The 17606-nt window shown below is 42.7% G+C and overlaps 1 protein-coding gene across 1 annotated transcript in view; it reads left to right on the top strand.

The window, feature by feature from the left end:
• The first annotated feature begins 714 nt into the window (after positions 1-714).
• Positions 715-17606, top strand: part of LOC133842345 (microtubule-actin cross-linking factor 1) — a 45653-nt gene continuing 28761 nt past the window's right edge. Inside the window, 14 exon segments of the mRNA XM_062275398.1 lie at positions 715-863; positions 3058-3861; positions 4001-4280; positions 4336-5249; positions 5307-5675; positions 5949-6867; positions 7222-7346; positions 7348-7853; positions 8005-8140; positions 9221-9304; positions 10326-10547; positions 15500-15630; positions 15697-17320; positions 17322-17606. Of these exon segments, the coding sequence (XP_062131382.1) occupies positions 3241-3861; positions 4001-4280; positions 4336-5249; positions 5307-5675; positions 5949-6867; positions 7222-7346; positions 7348-7853; positions 8005-8140; positions 9221-9304; positions 10326-10547; positions 15500-15630; positions 15697-17320; positions 17322-17606 (6216 nt within the window). The 5' untranslated portion in view covers positions 715-863; positions 3058-3240.

A 17606-nucleotide genomic window follows, 5' to 3' on the forward strand; every position in this document is an offset into this window, starting at 1 on the left:
GCGTTAAATCCGTCAGAACTTCTTTTATACCCTGCTTCTTTTTTAGTTAATCGGATTACAGGGTATTCCGTTTGCTCTTGTAACCTTCATTTTGCGTGTGTCTCTGTTGTTGTTCTGCGTTGGCAGCAGTTGTACTTGTTGTGCTTTTCTTGCGTTTACTGCGTTGGCGTAGGCGTTGGTTGCCACGGCTACGACACACACACACACACACACGTTAATACACACACACCTGGAAGTGTTGTTGTTTGCTATAAACCTGTAAACACACATGTACATACGTCATATGGCATGTAGGAGCTTAGAGCCCGAAATCAGCAATCCATAACGGGGTTGCCCGCTGGCAGCGACGCAAGCAGCGACGCCGCGACACACACACACACTCACACACACATAAGCACAGCTGTTGTCAGCACGATCGCAATTTCAATTCCAAAATATATGTTTTCGAGCTGTGCTTTTGGAACACGCCAACGCCAGGCATATAATATTAGTATGTTCCAATTCCATTCCATTCCGTTTCGTTTTAGTTTCTTTTGCTATTGCTGCTGCTGGTTGTTGTTCTCGCTATTCTCGCCAAACAGACGCCGACTGCGACGCTAAGCGACGCGGCGTCGACGTAACAACACCTGGCCTGTTGTGTGCCAACACTTTGAGCGTTTTAACTTGGCCCGATCGCGTTTAGTCGTTGTCGAATCGCCGCACACATTTGTTGTCAGTGCCCCGTCGCCGCATGTATCTCTAAGATACGCATATGTAAATGTATCTGCAATTCGTCGCATCTTCGTAATCCGTAACAGTATCTGTAGCTAGAGTCGGGAGTGTATTAACACTCTAAAGCTCTATTGTCGCGTGCGTCGCTTAACGTAAGAAAAACGCTGCACAATTCGTTTTTTCGCGCTAAAAGTGAAATGTGAAATGAAAGACATAAACAACGAACTCTTTTTTTTTCTTGTTTTTTGCCAATGATGTCACTGCAAATTGAAACCAGACGAACGCAACGCAAAGATCAACATTCTTTAGTTTTCAATTTCAATTTCCATTTCCATTTCAATTTGAGATTTATATCTTCAACCCACTTCAGTTATGTGCTCCAGCTTCCATCGCATCAATGAGCTATTAATGCGCTTGCAATCGTTAAATTTGATTTATTAAATGCCGCCTTATATCAATTGATTTCAATCTCAAAAAGCGCAGTTGTTGTTGCTGTTGCAATTGAACTCAATTTGGTTTCAATTAATTTTTTATGACGAGTTCATTTAAACGACTCTCGAGTGCTGTCTGTAAAGTGTTTGCTTGTTTGCCCAACAAATGCAATAAAATGAGTCTGTAAATTTGTTGTTCCCTCTTTTGTGTTGCCATTTTGTACACTGTAAATTGGTTTGCAACTTTAATTGAGTTTTTAAAATTTACTATTAACTCATCAAATTAAAAACTTTGCAGTTTTTCTCACAGTGTAGCAAAATTTGCTTTAGTCTCTGTTGGGTTCTGGTTCAGCGCTTGCTTCAAAACAAAACCAAAAAAAGAAAACCCTACAAAATATATTGTGGAAAATGTACAATAATATTTGGCATGTCACAATTACTTTTCCCCTCTTTGCTTATTTTTGCATTATTAAGTATAATTTATGCTTGAAAACTCAGTAAAAAGAAATCTCGAAACAATGCAAATTGGGCAAACAAATTTATCTATGAACAGCTCTTAGAGTTGTCGTTGACATCGAACAGTAGCCAGCCACCGAAATAGGAAACAAGCAGAACAGCCAGATGCTGTTGCTGTGACTGTCGCTGTTGATGCTTGCTACAAAGCCATTCAAAATGTCAAGCCATTAACGCCTTTTAGTGTCGCCTCCGCAGACACTTAAAGCCAAGCTTTTGTTTTAAGCTCTTGCTGCTGTTGTTTTTGTTGCTGTTGTTGTTGCTGTTGTTTCAGTAATGTTGCAATTAGCATTTGTTGTTATTGTGGTTATGGTTGTGTGGAGGATCTGGTGACGGTCATGTCACGCATCTGGTGCTGCTGCGCAGGCGTCACCTTTCAATGATACCATATGCTCTTCGAGTGGGCGCACATTTTGGCCATGCCCGCTTTCAGACCACTTTACTTGTTGTTGACTCGTTGTTGTTGTTATTATTATAACTACTTGTTGTGTTGTGGTCGAACTTGACGTTACAAAAATAAAATTTGCAAGTGCTGCGAGCAGCTGTCTTGTTAATCCATAAAAAATGTAATAAATAATTTGTGGTGTTTAAACAATGCACTTGAAATAATAATGTGCATAAAACAATCTCCATTCTACGCATTCTAAACGTTGCGCATTTTCTGGAACGGCCCTAAACAGTGTTCCATTCCGCAATGTTCTCATGCAAAAAATTAGTTGGAGCTAATTACTGTTGTTGTTTTGGTTTGAGCCCCATGGCGATGATGGGCCATGCACATGAACTTTTAGTTATGGTTGTTTGTTTCTTTTGCCGCAAAACAACAACACAAAAACAGAAACGTAAAGAAAAGTATTCAAAGCATTTAATTTTGCGTGACGAATTCTAGATACACTTCCTCAATCATGTTGCAGTTTATATCCGAGAAGAGAAACTTGCAAATAATATATTTTTAGCATTGGCAATGAATTCTAGTTCGTGGCTATCCATGTTGGATAATTCCAATGATAAATTGCTTTTTAAAATTGAGCTTTCTTATAAGGTGAGGGTATTTGTTGCCCGCAAAGACAGCTGGACAGTTAGGCTGGTTGGTTGAATGGATAATTATGTGTACGTACAACACATAAATAATTCGCTCATCATCCGCAACAACAAGAGGAGCGACCATAACAATGGGGTCCCCCTCGGTGGGTGCCGCTCTCTGTGATGGTTCGTTCAGTGTCTAGGGCAAACAGAACAAGACATCCGGTGTTGTGTGGATGCCCATGCCGGGCACCGGTGTTTGGGGCTTGTGAAGTAGGAGCCGGCTTTTGACTTAATTAAACATAAATTGCGGTGCCGGCAAACTCGAATTGTCTGCGAGCACGAAACAATTAAATCATTTTGAAATCACGCACAAAAATAGCAAACTTACAAATCGCAGAAGAGAGTGAGAGGGAGAGTGAGAAAAAGAACAGAAAACAACGAAACAACGAACAACGAAACGAGAAACAAAGTGAAAACGAAACGAAATATAAAACAACACATTCGATAACGACTACGATTGCGAAACTTATCGATCAAAGCTGGCTTCCATACAGCAGCAACGATGCACTCCAGCTCCCAGTCGACACTGAAGCGCACCCAGCAGCTTGTGCGTCAGACAAATGGTGGCCAACCGTATGTCAGCAGCGGGAGCGAGGTGGTGCACACCTCCCGCGGCCCCGCGATAACGACCAACATCGATGACTCTAGTCTGCGCTATCGGCACGAAACGAAACGAGAACGAACCGTTGAGGCTGTCATCACGGATTATACGGGCGTGCCACCGCACGGTAGCGTTCCACACGAGCGCACCAACTTTGAGCGCACTGTAACGTTCCAGGATGCAATTGATGGCAGGCGGCCATCGGATAGCAGTCGCGCTTTGGTGCCCTCGAGCGGTGTTCCGGCTACGTCGAGTAGCTATCATCAGGTGACGCGCAATAAGCGCATCTCCACCGAGGTGCTTGGTTCGAGTGTGGAAAGCACAAAGACCTCGCAGCGGGCACCGAACGGGCATCGACGTGTGACCACGCACATTGTGCGCAAGGTGACCACGCTGAGTCGTGCCGAGGAGAATCAGCAGCCGGCTGAGGATCTGCTGCCACCAGCGAAGATGATACGCAGCTCCGAGCTGGAGTATCGACGCGCTTTGCCGGCCATTGAGTCGAGCACGCAGCGCAGAGAGGTAAAATTGTGAAGAGGGAGGGAGGAATTGATACACTGACCCATAACCCTTAAGTTGCTTGCTCCATTTGTTTCCATTTTAATATGTATTTTACCTGTAAAAGTGGTTTTAATAATTCATATCGCATTTGCACTCATAGATCTCCGATATTGTTGTGGGCAAAGAGGACAACGTATCTGCTCGCGAGGCTCTGCTGCGCTGGGCACGCCGATCGACCGCTCGCTATCCGGGCGTGCGCGTCAATGATTTTACATCATCGTGGCGTGATGGTTTGGCCTTCTCGGCCTTGGTGCATCGCAACCGACCCGACTTGCTTGACTGGCGAAAAGCAAGGAACGATCGGCCACGCGATCGCCTCGAGACGGCATTCCATATTGTGGAGAAGGAGTACGGTGTTACACGTCTATTGGATCCCGAGGGTGAGTTCAAAACTAGCATTCAATTGAGAGATGCTTCAATTGTTTGTAATTACAGATGTGGACACCAATGAGCCGGATGAGAAGTCCCTGATCACGTACATTTCATCGCTGTACGATGTATTCCCGGAGCCACCATCAATTCATCCGTTGTTCGACATGGAGTCACAACGTCGCGTTCATGAATATCGCGATTTGGCACAACAGTTCATCTATTGGTGTCGCGAGAAGACCGCTTATCTGCAGGAACGTTCGTTCCCGCCCACGCTGATCGAGATGAAGCGTCTGCTGAGCGATCTGCAGCGTTTCCGCAGCGAGGAAGTTAGCGCACGCAAACGGGAAAAGTCCAAGCTCATTCAGATCTACAAGGAGCTGGAGCGTTACTTCGAAACCGTGGGTGAAGTTGATGTGGAGGCCGATCTGCGACCAGATGCCATTGAGAAGGCCTGGTACCGCATGAATACGGCACTGCAGGATCGTGAGGTCATACTTCAGCAGGAGATCGAGCGATTGGAACGCTTGCAGCGTCTGGCCGATAAGGTGCAGCGTGAGATTAAGCATGTCGACCATAAGCTTACCGATCTGGAGAGCCGCATCAGCGAGGAGGGACGCCGCATTGAGCGTCTGCATCCGGTAGATGCCAAGAGCATTGTGGAGGCTCTTGAGACGGAGATTAGGCATCTGGAGGAGCCCATACAGGACATGAACCAGGACTGCCATGTACTCAACGAGGGACGCTATCCCCATGTTAGCGAACTGCACAAGAAGGTCAACAAATTGCATCAACGCTGGGCTCAACTGCGCACCAATTTCCATACGAACCTGGTACAGAAACTGTCCGGTTTAAAGTTCCCCGTCCATGAGACGACCGTAACGCGTCAGACGCGCATGGTTGTCGAATCCCGACAGATTGATACCAATCCCCACTTCCGTGATCTGCAGGAGCACATCGAATGGTGTCAGAACAAATTGGTAAGTTTAAATTAATGTGAATGAAACTAAAAACTAAACTATTAAATATGATTGCAGAAACAATTGCTTGCCGCGGACTATGGCAGTGATCTGCCATCGGTCAAGGAGGAACTCGATCGTCAACAGCACGAGCACAAGATCATCGATCAGTTCCATTCTAAAATACTCAACGATGAACGTCAACAGACCAAGTTCTCTGGCGATGAACTGAATCTGTATCAGCAGCGTCTCAATCAACTGCAAAAGGTCTATGCCGAGTTGCTTAGCACCTCGACAAAGCGTTTATCCGATTTGGACTCGCTGCAGCACTTCCTTAAGCATGCCTCCGACGAACTTCAGTGGCTGAACGAGAAGGAGCAGGTGGAAATCACACGTGACTGGGCGGACAAACAACTCGATCTGCCCTCCGTGCACAGATACTACGAGGTAAGTCTCATGACTTTGATATTCTCAAATATCGCAGATATTCTGAGATCTTAGTGCTAGTTTTCATATACATATGTGTTGTGCTTTATCTTATTCCAAGCGTGCATTTGGTAATGGCGACGAGGTAAGATTGGTTACAAAAGATTTCCCCCTCGTTATGAAGGAAGGGAAAAATATCTTTCAAAATAAAACATCCCACCAAGTGCACTGTCCACTTACCAAGTGATTAAAAGATTCAACTAACTCTCCTTTCCTTTTGTGATCCCTGTCTAGAACCTTATGTCCGAACTGGAGAAACGTGAGATGCACTTTGCCACCATTTTGGATCGCGGAGAAGCTCTGCTCAATCAACAGCATCCTGCATCGAAGTGCATTGAGGCCCATCTGACGGCATTGCAACAGCAATGGGCATGGCTATTGCAGCTGACGCTCTGCCTGGAGGTGCACCTGAAGCATGCCACCGAATACCATCAGTTCTTTGCCGAAATCAAGGATGCCGAGCAGTGGCTAACCAAACGCGATGAAATACTCAACAGCAAGTACTCGCAGTCCGACTTCGGTTTGGATCAAGGCGAGGCTTTGTTGCGCGGCATGCAGGATCTGCGGGAGGAGTTGAATGGTTTCGGTGAAACCGTCGCAACATTGCAACGTCGTGCTCAGACAATTGTGCCGTTGAATAAGCGACGTCAGCCGGTGAATCGACAGGGTCCAGTACAGGCGATTTGTGCCTACAAGCAGCAAGGTCAGCTGCAGATTGAGAAGGGCGAAACGGTCACCTTGCTGGATAATTCGGGACGTGTGAAGTGGCGTGTGCGCACCTCAAAGGGTCAGGAAGGATCCATTCCCGGCGCCTGTTTGTTACTGCCGCCTCCCGACCAAGAGGCTATCGATGCTGCTGAGCGACTTAAGCGATTGTTTGATCGCTCCGTTGCATTGTGGCAGAAGAAGCATCTGCGTCTGCGTCAGAACATGATCTTTGCCACGATCCGTGTGGTTAAGGGCTGGGACTTTGATCAGTTCCTGGCCATGGGACCCGAACAGCGTACGGCCATCAGGCGTGCTCTGAACGACGATGCGGATAAATTGCTCAGCGAGGGCGATCCAAATGATCCACAGTTGCGACGATTGCGCCGTGAAATGGACGAGGTCAATCGATTGTTCGATGAGTTTGAGAAGCGCGCCCGAGCCGAAGGTGAGTGTGTGGGTGGGAACAACAACAACAAAGTGGGCGTGGGTGGTGGCGCGGGCGTTGATTTGGTCGCGATTCAATTGGCGGCGTTTCGCCAGCTGTCAGTACTGCGTTAAAGTAAAGGCCAATTAAGCAGTAGCTTCTAATTGAATTGAATTTAATAGTCTTTTGAGTTGCTCCGAGCAGACCAGGAAGATGAACTTAGTCTCTAGTCTAAAGTCAAACGCGAAACAAGTTAAACAGCACTGACGCAAAATGAAGAAATTATTCGCGGGTGCCAAAGCGCGCGGTATTGTGTAACTCCCTTAAACTATGACAAACTAACCCATAATTTTTTTTTTTTAAATCAATTTACAGAGGAAAGCAAACAAGCAAGTCGCATCTTCACCGAGGAATGCATTGCGATCAAGAGCAAACTGGAAGATATGGCCAGAGAGTTGGATCAGATCATATTGGCGCCATTGCCGCGTGATCTGGATTCCCCTGGAACACGTGCTCGAAATCCATGCCGATTACGAGCGACGTCTGCAGTTGCTCGAACCCGAGCTCAAGCATTTGCAAGAGACCTTCCGTACGATTGCGCTGAAGACGCCAGTGCTTAAGAAATCGCTGGATAATCTGATGGAGCTGTGGAAGGAACTCAATACGCAAAGCGGACTGCACAAGGATCGCTTGAAGTTGCTGGAAGCCTCATTGGCTGGTCTCGAGGACAACGAGCATGTTATCTCCGAGCTAGAGAACGAATTGGCCAAGCATCAGGATCTGCCCTCAACAGCCGAGGGACTGCAGCATGTGTTCAAGCAGTTGACTCACATGCAGGACATCATCACACAGCAACAGCCACAGATGGATAAGATGAATGATGCAGCTGATCAGTTGGGACGTATGGGCGTGCCCACCAAGGTGCTAGGCGATCTCAAGCGTCTGCACTCGAACGTGGAGCGTCTAAATACGCGCTGGAGTGCGGTCTGCAATCAATTGGGCGAAAGGTAGGCATATTATGGATATGGTTACGTGGATGTGGATATGTACACCTGTACGCATTCAGATGTACGCATCATTAAATTCCACCTTCCACACTTAGACAGATCAATTCTGTGTTGTGTATTTAATAACGTTATTCACACCAACCATTTGTAGAATGCGCTCATGCGAGACGGCAATTGGCCTGATGAAGAATCTCCAATCAAGCGTGCAAGTCGAGGAATCATGGGTGGATGGCACTACGGAACGTCTATCGGCCATGCCAACAGCGACTTCAGCTTACGAATTAGACGTGAGTAGTGTGCACATTGCTAATATTCATAGTTTTATTATCGTTGATTTGATTGATTATCATTTGATTTATCATTTCTATGATCAGTTCCTTGATATTATAGTATACTATATCCAATATAGAGGTTTATTTCCACCCCTTTATAAATTCTATTGAGCGCAAATTTCCAGACCCAATTTAAAGCAAACACAAAGTATATATACATATATATACATAAGTTATCTTATCCGATGTGTACAGTAAAATCGAAAGCGTAGTACTTGTGCTCTCGTCTCCACCGTCCCCTTGTCCCACTCTGCTGCCCAATGTAGTTGCTATAGTAAACAATTTTCTTTGTTTTTGTATGGGTCAAACAACTCTGGTGTCGGACATGTTTTAAATGTCTTTAATGTGTGCGAAATTATTAAATAAATTAGTTCAATTGTTAACTGTCCCCAGTCCCCCTCAACTGTCCTGTAACGTCCGTAGTTTTTGTTTAATATCAAAACGCAAACGTAGAAAATTGCCAGTTGCCTGGCAAAAACACACCAAACACATTCCTGTATATATACCAATATATACATATATACATTTGCGATCTTTTGGATCGTCCACAAACACCCTCCCACCTACACACCTGTAAATGTGAACACATTTGTGCATATGTCCCAGTATCTTATAATTTATTATTATATTATTAATTTATGTTCTCGTAGTTTTGAATTCCCTAGTTCCCTAAGCTGCACCTACATCATATATACATATATATATATATATTCAACTGTCATCGATATCACCATCATCATTCGTAGAATTTTTTGTATTTGTAGTTGACAACTAATTGTATATGTATTTTTGTCTAATTTCTTGTATTTTCACCCCACCACCAAACAATGAAATATTTCACAAAATTATCAACAAATCACACACTATAAAAACAAACAATAAAAACACGAAACACGATCACGAAAACAAAAATCCAATCAATCAATTTAACATAAAATCTTAAAAAAACCAAAACAAAATGAAAAACAAATCAAAATATATTGTCCATAAAAACGCTACCAAATTCCCCTCGCAAAAAAAATATAATGCAAACAGAAACTGCTCGGAGCTGCTATCGAACGAAAACCAAAAATCGAAAATGTCAACGTGGCTGGAGGACGACTCATTCGCGAAGCTAAGGTAAAAATTCGTATGCCTGTTTTAAGAATGGATGTACTTAATATGCGCTCGGCATAGGACAGAGTCTTTAGTGCTAGCAACTCATTGAATAGAACTTATAGAAAGGTATAAAAAAGGTATTTATTGAGAAATTAGAATAGAAGATTTTTAATTTGTCAATTCAATACGTATTTCTAAATACCAAATTTAAGAGAAAATAATTAATATTTGAACTTTTACAAAATTAAGAAAATACCGTTAATATGGTATATTACATATATATAAGAATATTAAGGTTAGTCTTCTTTCATACCAAAGAAAATACTAAAATGCTAGTGTATTTAGTATATTTAATATGAGATTACTTTATTATTTAATAGCACAGGACTCTGATATTATTATCTAAAATTAGTTCGGAACTAAAGATCCTCAGTCCGTGTCGAGCGATAGACTTCTCTTCGTATGTGTGTGCGTGTGATTGTGAATCTTTTCGATTAATGGTCGACAAGATGCTGAGAGCATCACGACTTCTACTCTTTCTCGCTGTCTCTACACTCTGAAAGTCTTACTATCCCTACACCTAAACACAATATTTAATGCTTTTTACAACAATAACTTTGAAATTGTGGTTCAATTTCGGAGGTGACTTTATGTTGAGCTCAAGATTTACGAGTAGTAGTTTAAAACTTTTTGGGTACAAGGTGCGTCAATAACACAGCAACCACAACCAAAACTGACAACCAACAAAATATTGACCAACACAACAACAACAACTTACACTAGAACAAACAACCACTCAACCAAACAACCAACCAACCAACAAAAGCAATTAAAAAGCAATTGTAATCAGCGTAATTTCTCGTATTGATTAATCAATGAAATAAAAAGCACTAAATATCTACCAACAACAACAACAACAAACACAAAAACATTATCGAAAGATATCTACCCCTCTTAAATTTGTTTAACACAACAAATACTAACATTTAACCGAAATTAACCCAAAAAACCTCAACGTGGGCACAACAACATCGACCGACAGATTTACGATAGTAAATGTCTGCGCTTTGTGGATTGGTTGCTTGAGGCGCGTCCTTCATTCTCGCCGCCACGCAGGGATCTGCGTCCGGCGGACAGCGATCCGGGTGCGACACAGTATTACAGCCAGCGTTTGGATAATTTAAACACGAAATACGACAGACTGCTGGAACAATTGTCACAGAGGCTAAAAACTGCAATCGAGGTAAACGGCAGCGATGGTCTGGTGAGTATCTTCGTCATATTTGCATGCGAGCGAACACTAGAGAGTGAGCACGAGGGAGATACCCGGACCCGAACAGAACAATTACGTCAGCACTTAAATTTAGAAATGTACAACATACCGATATTCAATTGTCGGAAATATCATTACCATTACCTACAGCGAGACTAGGTAATACATATCAGCCATCTCACTCAGCCTAACAATAAAGTCTCAGGTTCAAGTTCAAAACAACACGAGCAGGCAGGCAGGCAACTCGTTTAATGCTTTCGTTTTCAATTCAAGTCGAGTTCTAGCTCAGCAATGTATCTGTATCTGTATCTTTACGGCTGTATCTGTATCTGTTAGGCTGTTGCCTTATGCACTGTTATTATTAAATTAACCTTCAAAATAGATACAGACACATGGACAAATAATGACATCAGAGCGGTGTCAACGTTTGAAATGTTGCCCCATAAATCACCACTTGATTAATTTATAAAAACAAATTAAACTATTTTTTTTTTCTATTTTATTTTATTTTATTTTTGATTCTTGTGACTTCTCGTGACAGTCGTTTGTCGTCTGTGCAAATTGCATACATTTTTTTTTTGTATTTATAATGCTTGCGTTTTTTTGGCCAATTAGGCAAATAAATTCAAGTTTTCAGAAATTAAGCATGCCGTTTGTCAATCTCCGCATATTTCGACTTCGTTTTGTGTAGTATTAAGCTATTAATAGTTAGAAATTCAATGAGATAGCGAAACGACGTCATCGACAGATCATCGTCTGTTATTGTTGCCCTGTCAACTCAATTCAGTTTTGACTATGTTTGCTTAACTGGTTCTTTTTTTCTTCGAAGAAATAAGAAATTCAATTAAAAATTCAATTTAAGCCAGACCAACTGGTTTTAAAAATGCTGATTATGACGACTTGCGATATGCGAAAACATATCCAAATTTTGCACAAGTGTAAATAATTGTTTAAATATTAATCTATGAGTAATTAGCATACACATAGTAGAAGGGTCTCTCAATTTTATGGGGTGAGTAAACTCATGAGTGCAGCTCCCAAAAATGTGGAATGCCTGAAGCTAAGGTTGGGGAGCTTAGACGGTATTGTTTTCAACAACAAACAGAAGGTGCTAAGCGGCAGCAGTGACATCATGAATATCTATTGCTGCTGCTGCCAACATCCATTGCCAGTTTTGAGGTTTTAAAGGCTTAACTTGATATGCATAACATCATAACAGGGGCGTCAAGTCGAGGCTTGGCATTAAGTGGAGTGAATGAGCACTATTGCGATTTAGAAGGTTAAACTTGGACAAAGTAACAAAACTGGTTTCGTTTTTCATCTTTTTTTCACTAACAAAATCGAAAACAAACTCCAGAATCTACAATCGGTAGGCAAACTATGTTGTCATTTTTTGTTTCTTTTGTGATTGTTGTCTTACCATTTTCTTTGTTTTTTTGTTGTTCTCTTCCGCATTTTATGCTCGCTTCTTACTATTTGGGCATTACGAATATACCTTTTGTTAATTAGTTTGTTTTTATCACTTGGTGGAGCAACAGCTGAGCAATTTACCGGCATTTTGGGGCAGCTTTTCGCTCCCTCTCTATTGCTCTTTTGCTCTCTATCGTTCTCCCATTGAAAAATCAGTAAAAGCTCGCTAACAAAAGCTCAAGCAACGCTCTCGCTCTCAGTCATTCTCTCTCTCGGCGTTTTTACGGTCAACTGCGACTGGCGGTTCCGTTGCTTCAATCAGTTCCGAATGCGACGTGGTTGTATAACGACGTAGAAAAAGATTAAACGCGTCTCACGTTCAAATTTTCTAAAGAAGTTTTTTAGCGTGGCTCTCGGTGTGTGTGTGCGTGTGTGTGTCGTCTTGTTGTGCCGTGAAACTACAAATAAAGGCAAAAAAATACCTCAAAGGTTGCCCTTTTAGTTGAAAGCAAAAATAACATTTGCAAATTTTCTATGTAAGCGACAAAACTAAACAGAAGTAGTACCGAAAAAACAAAAAAAAAGTTGCATAGAGCCGGCGCGTAACACTCATACGCCGCGTTGTCAGCTAGAAAGTGCGATTGTATCTGTCAATGTGTGTGTGTGTGTTGGTTCTTAGTGTGTGTGGCTGTGTCTGTGTCTCTGAATTGAATACAAAATTCATGCATGTGGCCTGCTTTTATTTATTTAATAGAAATTTAAATTCGTTTTTGTCGCCTCCTACGTACCAATCGGAGGTCCAAATTTAAGCGAAATGAAGTCACCGCAATAAAATAGAAGAGAAGCATAGAAGAATATCAATCTAATAGAACTGAATACAATTGAATTGAAGTGTGAAAATGGAAATAAACGAGCAATAACAGCGCAGCAACATCATGCAATATTTGCTTTAGCCTTGAATATGTCGCAAGAATCCATATGTTATATTTGTCTTGTTTATTTTCGGGTGTTAATGAAAGCAGCCGACAGAGCAGAGAGGGGCAAACTAAGAAAAAGAAAAGTATTATTGTTGTTAGTTTGAGTTTGCACAAGATGTATGACTCAAGCGGTTGTTAAAAATGAAATAGCCGAATGCAAAGAAGAAGTTAATAATAACAATAATAATGATGCGGCAGTAAAAAAGTCAATTAAAACCAAAAACTCTACGCTCTGCTTAAGCCACAATTAAGTGACCATTTGCCATCTGCCCAACTGACCTACACACACACACACATACATGTGTATGTGTCTGAAGCTTTTGATATCAACGCCTGCGATCAGCTGTCAAGGCACTATGGGGCGTGCCCCTATCTAATCGGCAAGCAGTTTTGAGATGTAATTCATCAAAGAAATAGTAGACGGAAGAATAGAGTGCGGTGTCAACTAGTCACTGATTAAATTCGATTTTAATACTTAGGCATTTCATGCTGTCATTAAATATATTTGTTTGGTTTTTGTTTTGCGGCTTTTCTACATGTCATTGTGCTTTATGTGTTCCCCTCTTCCCGTCTTTGTGTCATCCCCCTCTGCATTTCGTATGCCTGCAACGCAGCTATTTTATCGATTAAACTCGACATACAATTTTGGCCGCCGCCTTAAACACACACAGATATAGTATCTAGGTATTTTTAGGTATAACCTCTGTATTAGTAGACAACAACAAAAAAAAACAGAAAAATTGTCAAAGAAATGAAAGCGAATGCTGGATGAGGCATGTGGCATGTGGCATGCGGTATGTGTGCGCTGCATGATGCAGCTCACGTCACTAGCCGGCGCCTTAGTCATTTGCTTGGACTAAAAAGCGTGTCAAGCGCAATTCGTTTAGGAGCCCAGGAGCGCAATCGAGGGGAAACTTGATAGAGGATGAAACGACCGCAAAATGTGCTTTAATTACATCTAATCAGTGTTGCTGTTTCATATTATGTATTTGCATATGAATGCGGTGGGTGCTCGGCGGCAAACTTGTTTAATATATTATATTGAAATTCACTGATGACATCATTACTTGTGCTCATTTCGTTTCGGACTTTGTGTGTGTGTGTGTGTGTTTTTTTTTTTTGTATGTGTTTTGTGTCTGTATTTTTGTTAATTATAATTTATTTGTTGCTTCCACTAACTCTAGGGCGACCTTCGTTAGCAGTTTTTTTTTTTTGTTGCTGTATAAATCTCAATATGCTAAATACATATAAAAGTGATTGTCTAAGCGTAAACAGACTGCGTATTTAACTCTGAGAATCTAAAGAACCCCATTAACAAACTCGATAAAAAGCAAACTGATAAAAAAAAACTTTAGTACTGCAGTCATTTCAATTGAGTTGAAGTAATGAAGGGGTCGCAGTTTGGAGTAACATGCCACATGCTCTCAGTGCACAACCGTGAACAAAGTGAATCGCTCTCCGTTTGCACTCTCAGTCCATCACTGGAGAAATTAAGATAAAACTTAATTACACAGATTGCAGATTGGCAAGACTTTTGATGTTCACCCATCTCGAAGTTGACTCAACTTGTAGCACTCTAAAAGAGTTTATTTATTTCGAATATTACTCGTACATCTACTCGGATATTCACTCATCCATATGCCGTACAGCACGTTCTTAAACGTCCCTCAACAATAGCGTCATTTCTATTTTCATAAAGGCTTGCTTATGGTGTTTGTGTATGTCTGTGTATGTGATTTTTGCATTTGTCTGGGTAGTTGATAAATATATAAACATATTTTATATGTGGGTCCGCTGATAAGTCGAGTGTTATATTTACGATTTGCCGGCATTCCAAGAACTGTTGTGCATTCCTTTTTTTGCGGTGGCCAGACTTAAGGGGACCATTGAAGCCAAATTATCGATGTTGTAGATCCATTAAGTTTTTTTAAAAACAAAAAAACCAAAAACCTATGCTATGACAAACAGTATTTCAGCCTGTAAACTAAATATAGTTCATTCTTGAATTTAGCACTAGCCTTTATTGAATGTTCTTATCGTCTAACTGTTAAGCCCAACCATAAACACTGTCAACAAGCCACAAAAAAACAGATACAATCGCATAAGAGAAATCAAGTTTCGAAAGCGAAATTTGTATGTATGAAATTTCTAATTTTGTTTGACCCTCAATTGAAATCTCGCAGTGCATTGAAGAAGCGTCAAACTTAAATCAAGTGCCTAAACCAAAACCAAACGTTACTCAAACTGCTGACTATGACTTTGTCAAATTGAAAGAATCGAAAGCTTTAGCCATGCCTCAGCATAGATCGGGTCGTAAGACGACAAAAAGCAATACCAAAACACAAACTACAACTGTCCATGTGGCAGAGGAAAGTGACTATGACTTCGCGTTCGAGTTTCAGGTAATACACGAAAACAAAACAAAAACTACCACTTCCATCTCCATCCCCCCATCTCCCTGACTGCTCCCTCCACGCTCGCTCGCAATGCAAAATGTTGCCAAAAACGTATTTGAAATAATTGTTTGCTAATGTTACACACATCTTTCCGGTTTAGCAATACGCTGAAAGTCTACAGAAACCGCTGAAGACCTTTAGAGTTGACTTCAGTGCGGGCAGCGTACCAACTGGCGATGGTTACGCTGCACGTCCAGATGATCTCTATACCACCACATATAGCACAACACAGTACGTATTTGATTGGATTGTTGTTCTGTTTGCTCTTGATCACTAAACATTTGTTCATCTCTGCAGATTTAGCTCAACGAAAACAACGAAAAGCTCGTCTAAGAGCATCTATAGCAGCGATGGCATCGATGCTGCAGGCGGTCAGGAAGTGGACTCTGCACCCCAGTCCCAAATACAGTTCCACGAGATACGCAGTAATCTGAAGAGATTGCCAGGCAATGGCACTTCGGTGTTGGACATTGCCGGCATACGGGATCCACGCACTGGTCGTGTACTCACCATCGGTGAGGCGATCCAGCTGCGAATTCTTGATGTGCGCACCGGTGAAATGCTGGTGGGTGATCGTCGCATCACTCTGGAACAGGCTGCCGATCAGGGTCTGATTGATGAGCAGCTGGCGAGACAGTTGCTTCAGCCAGGCGCTGGACGTGATGGGGCCGGCCGCGAGCTGTCGCTGCTGGAGGTGATACAGCGCGAGATAAGCGAAGCGGAATCTGGCTATGAAACGGCCGAGAAACGCATCAAGGTAAACAACACAGTCACAGTAGAACAATCGCATTCGCAATCGCAGTCGCAATCCCAAACGGATGCGACATCACCGGAGAAACCGAGAAATATTGCCGACGCCATTTATGCGGGAAGTGTGGACGCCAAGACGGGTCTGTACCGGGTCAAATCGGGCCAAACTATCAGCCTGGCGGAGGCCTACGAGCGTGGCTATCTCATCCGGCACGAATCGGTGACAATCAAATCGAATGCGCTGTGCCTAAGCGATGCCATTGCCCATGGCCTGGTAGATACAGCTGGCTGGATCATTGATCGTAATTCCGGTGATAAGTTCCGTCTAGACTCGGCGATTGCCAATCAACTGATCGATGCGAGTGTTCGCGAAGTTGTCGACGCGAAGCGCGACGTGAAAATTACATTGCAAGCGGCATTGCAGTCGGGTGTATTGAACGCGAAAACGGGACGATATATGAACGAGGTAACCAAAGAGAAGCTTAGCTTCTTGGAGGCGCGTAATCGTCAATTGATAGTTAAGCCGTATACCTTGAAGGACATTTGTGATCTGAATCTGCTCGATAAACAGAATCTAATCACGAGTCCAATGCGTCGCGAGAAACTAAGCATCATGCAGGCCATCGAGTCGGGAGTATTGGATGGTAATCAGCTTAAGTGCATTACCAAGCGAAAGGGTGAGTTGATCACACTGCAGGAAGCCATTGCCGATGGCATTGTCCTTCCTGCCGAATGCAAGTATCGCGATTTTATGACAGGCGAATTGATTAGCATACCCGAGGCGGTAGAACGTGGTCTAATTAGTTCGGTGGCTCAGCGATCTATCTTTGATATTGATGGTTTCAAAGATCTGCGCAGCAATGATTATGTTAGCTTTAATGTTGCCCTCTCGCGCGATCTATTGCGTCGCAAGAGCACGGGCTTTGCCTTAGAGACAGGTCGGGATAGTCTGGTGCCACTCGAGGTGGCTGTGAGTGAGGGGTTGGTGCGACAGGAGGTTTATGAGATGTTTAGTCGCGGCATTGGCGTTCACAATGCCAGTGGCAAGGAGCTGAATGTCTTTGATTTGGTATATCACAATCTAATTGAGCCGAAAACAGGATATTTGCTCGATCCTAAGACTGGTGAAACAGTGCCTCTGGACACCGCCATCGAGCGAAAGTTCATAACCCCCCGAGGGTGCTTTGCTGCTTAGCAGCCTGCTTAATATTACATTGACCACTGAGACTGTAACAAGGACGATTAATCGATATGTTACCATACGTGCCGGCTCACAGGAGCCTGGAGACACTGTTCTCTTAACATTTACGGAAGCCGTCCGACAAGGTTTCATTGACGAAGACAGACAACTTTTCAAAGACCCTAAAACGGGTAATGTTTATTCCGTTCAGCAAGCTCTTAATTATGGCCTACTCGTACCAGATAGTAATCAGACGGTTCCGGAGCCGACAAACCGC

Source organism: Drosophila sulfurigaster, chromosome 3 (genome assembly GCF_023558435.1).
Source record: "Drosophila sulfurigaster albostrigata strain 15112-1811.04 chromosome 3, ASM2355843v2, whole genome shotgun sequence".
NCBI lineage: Eukaryota > Metazoa > Arthropoda > Insecta > Diptera > Drosophilidae > Drosophila > Drosophila sulfurigaster.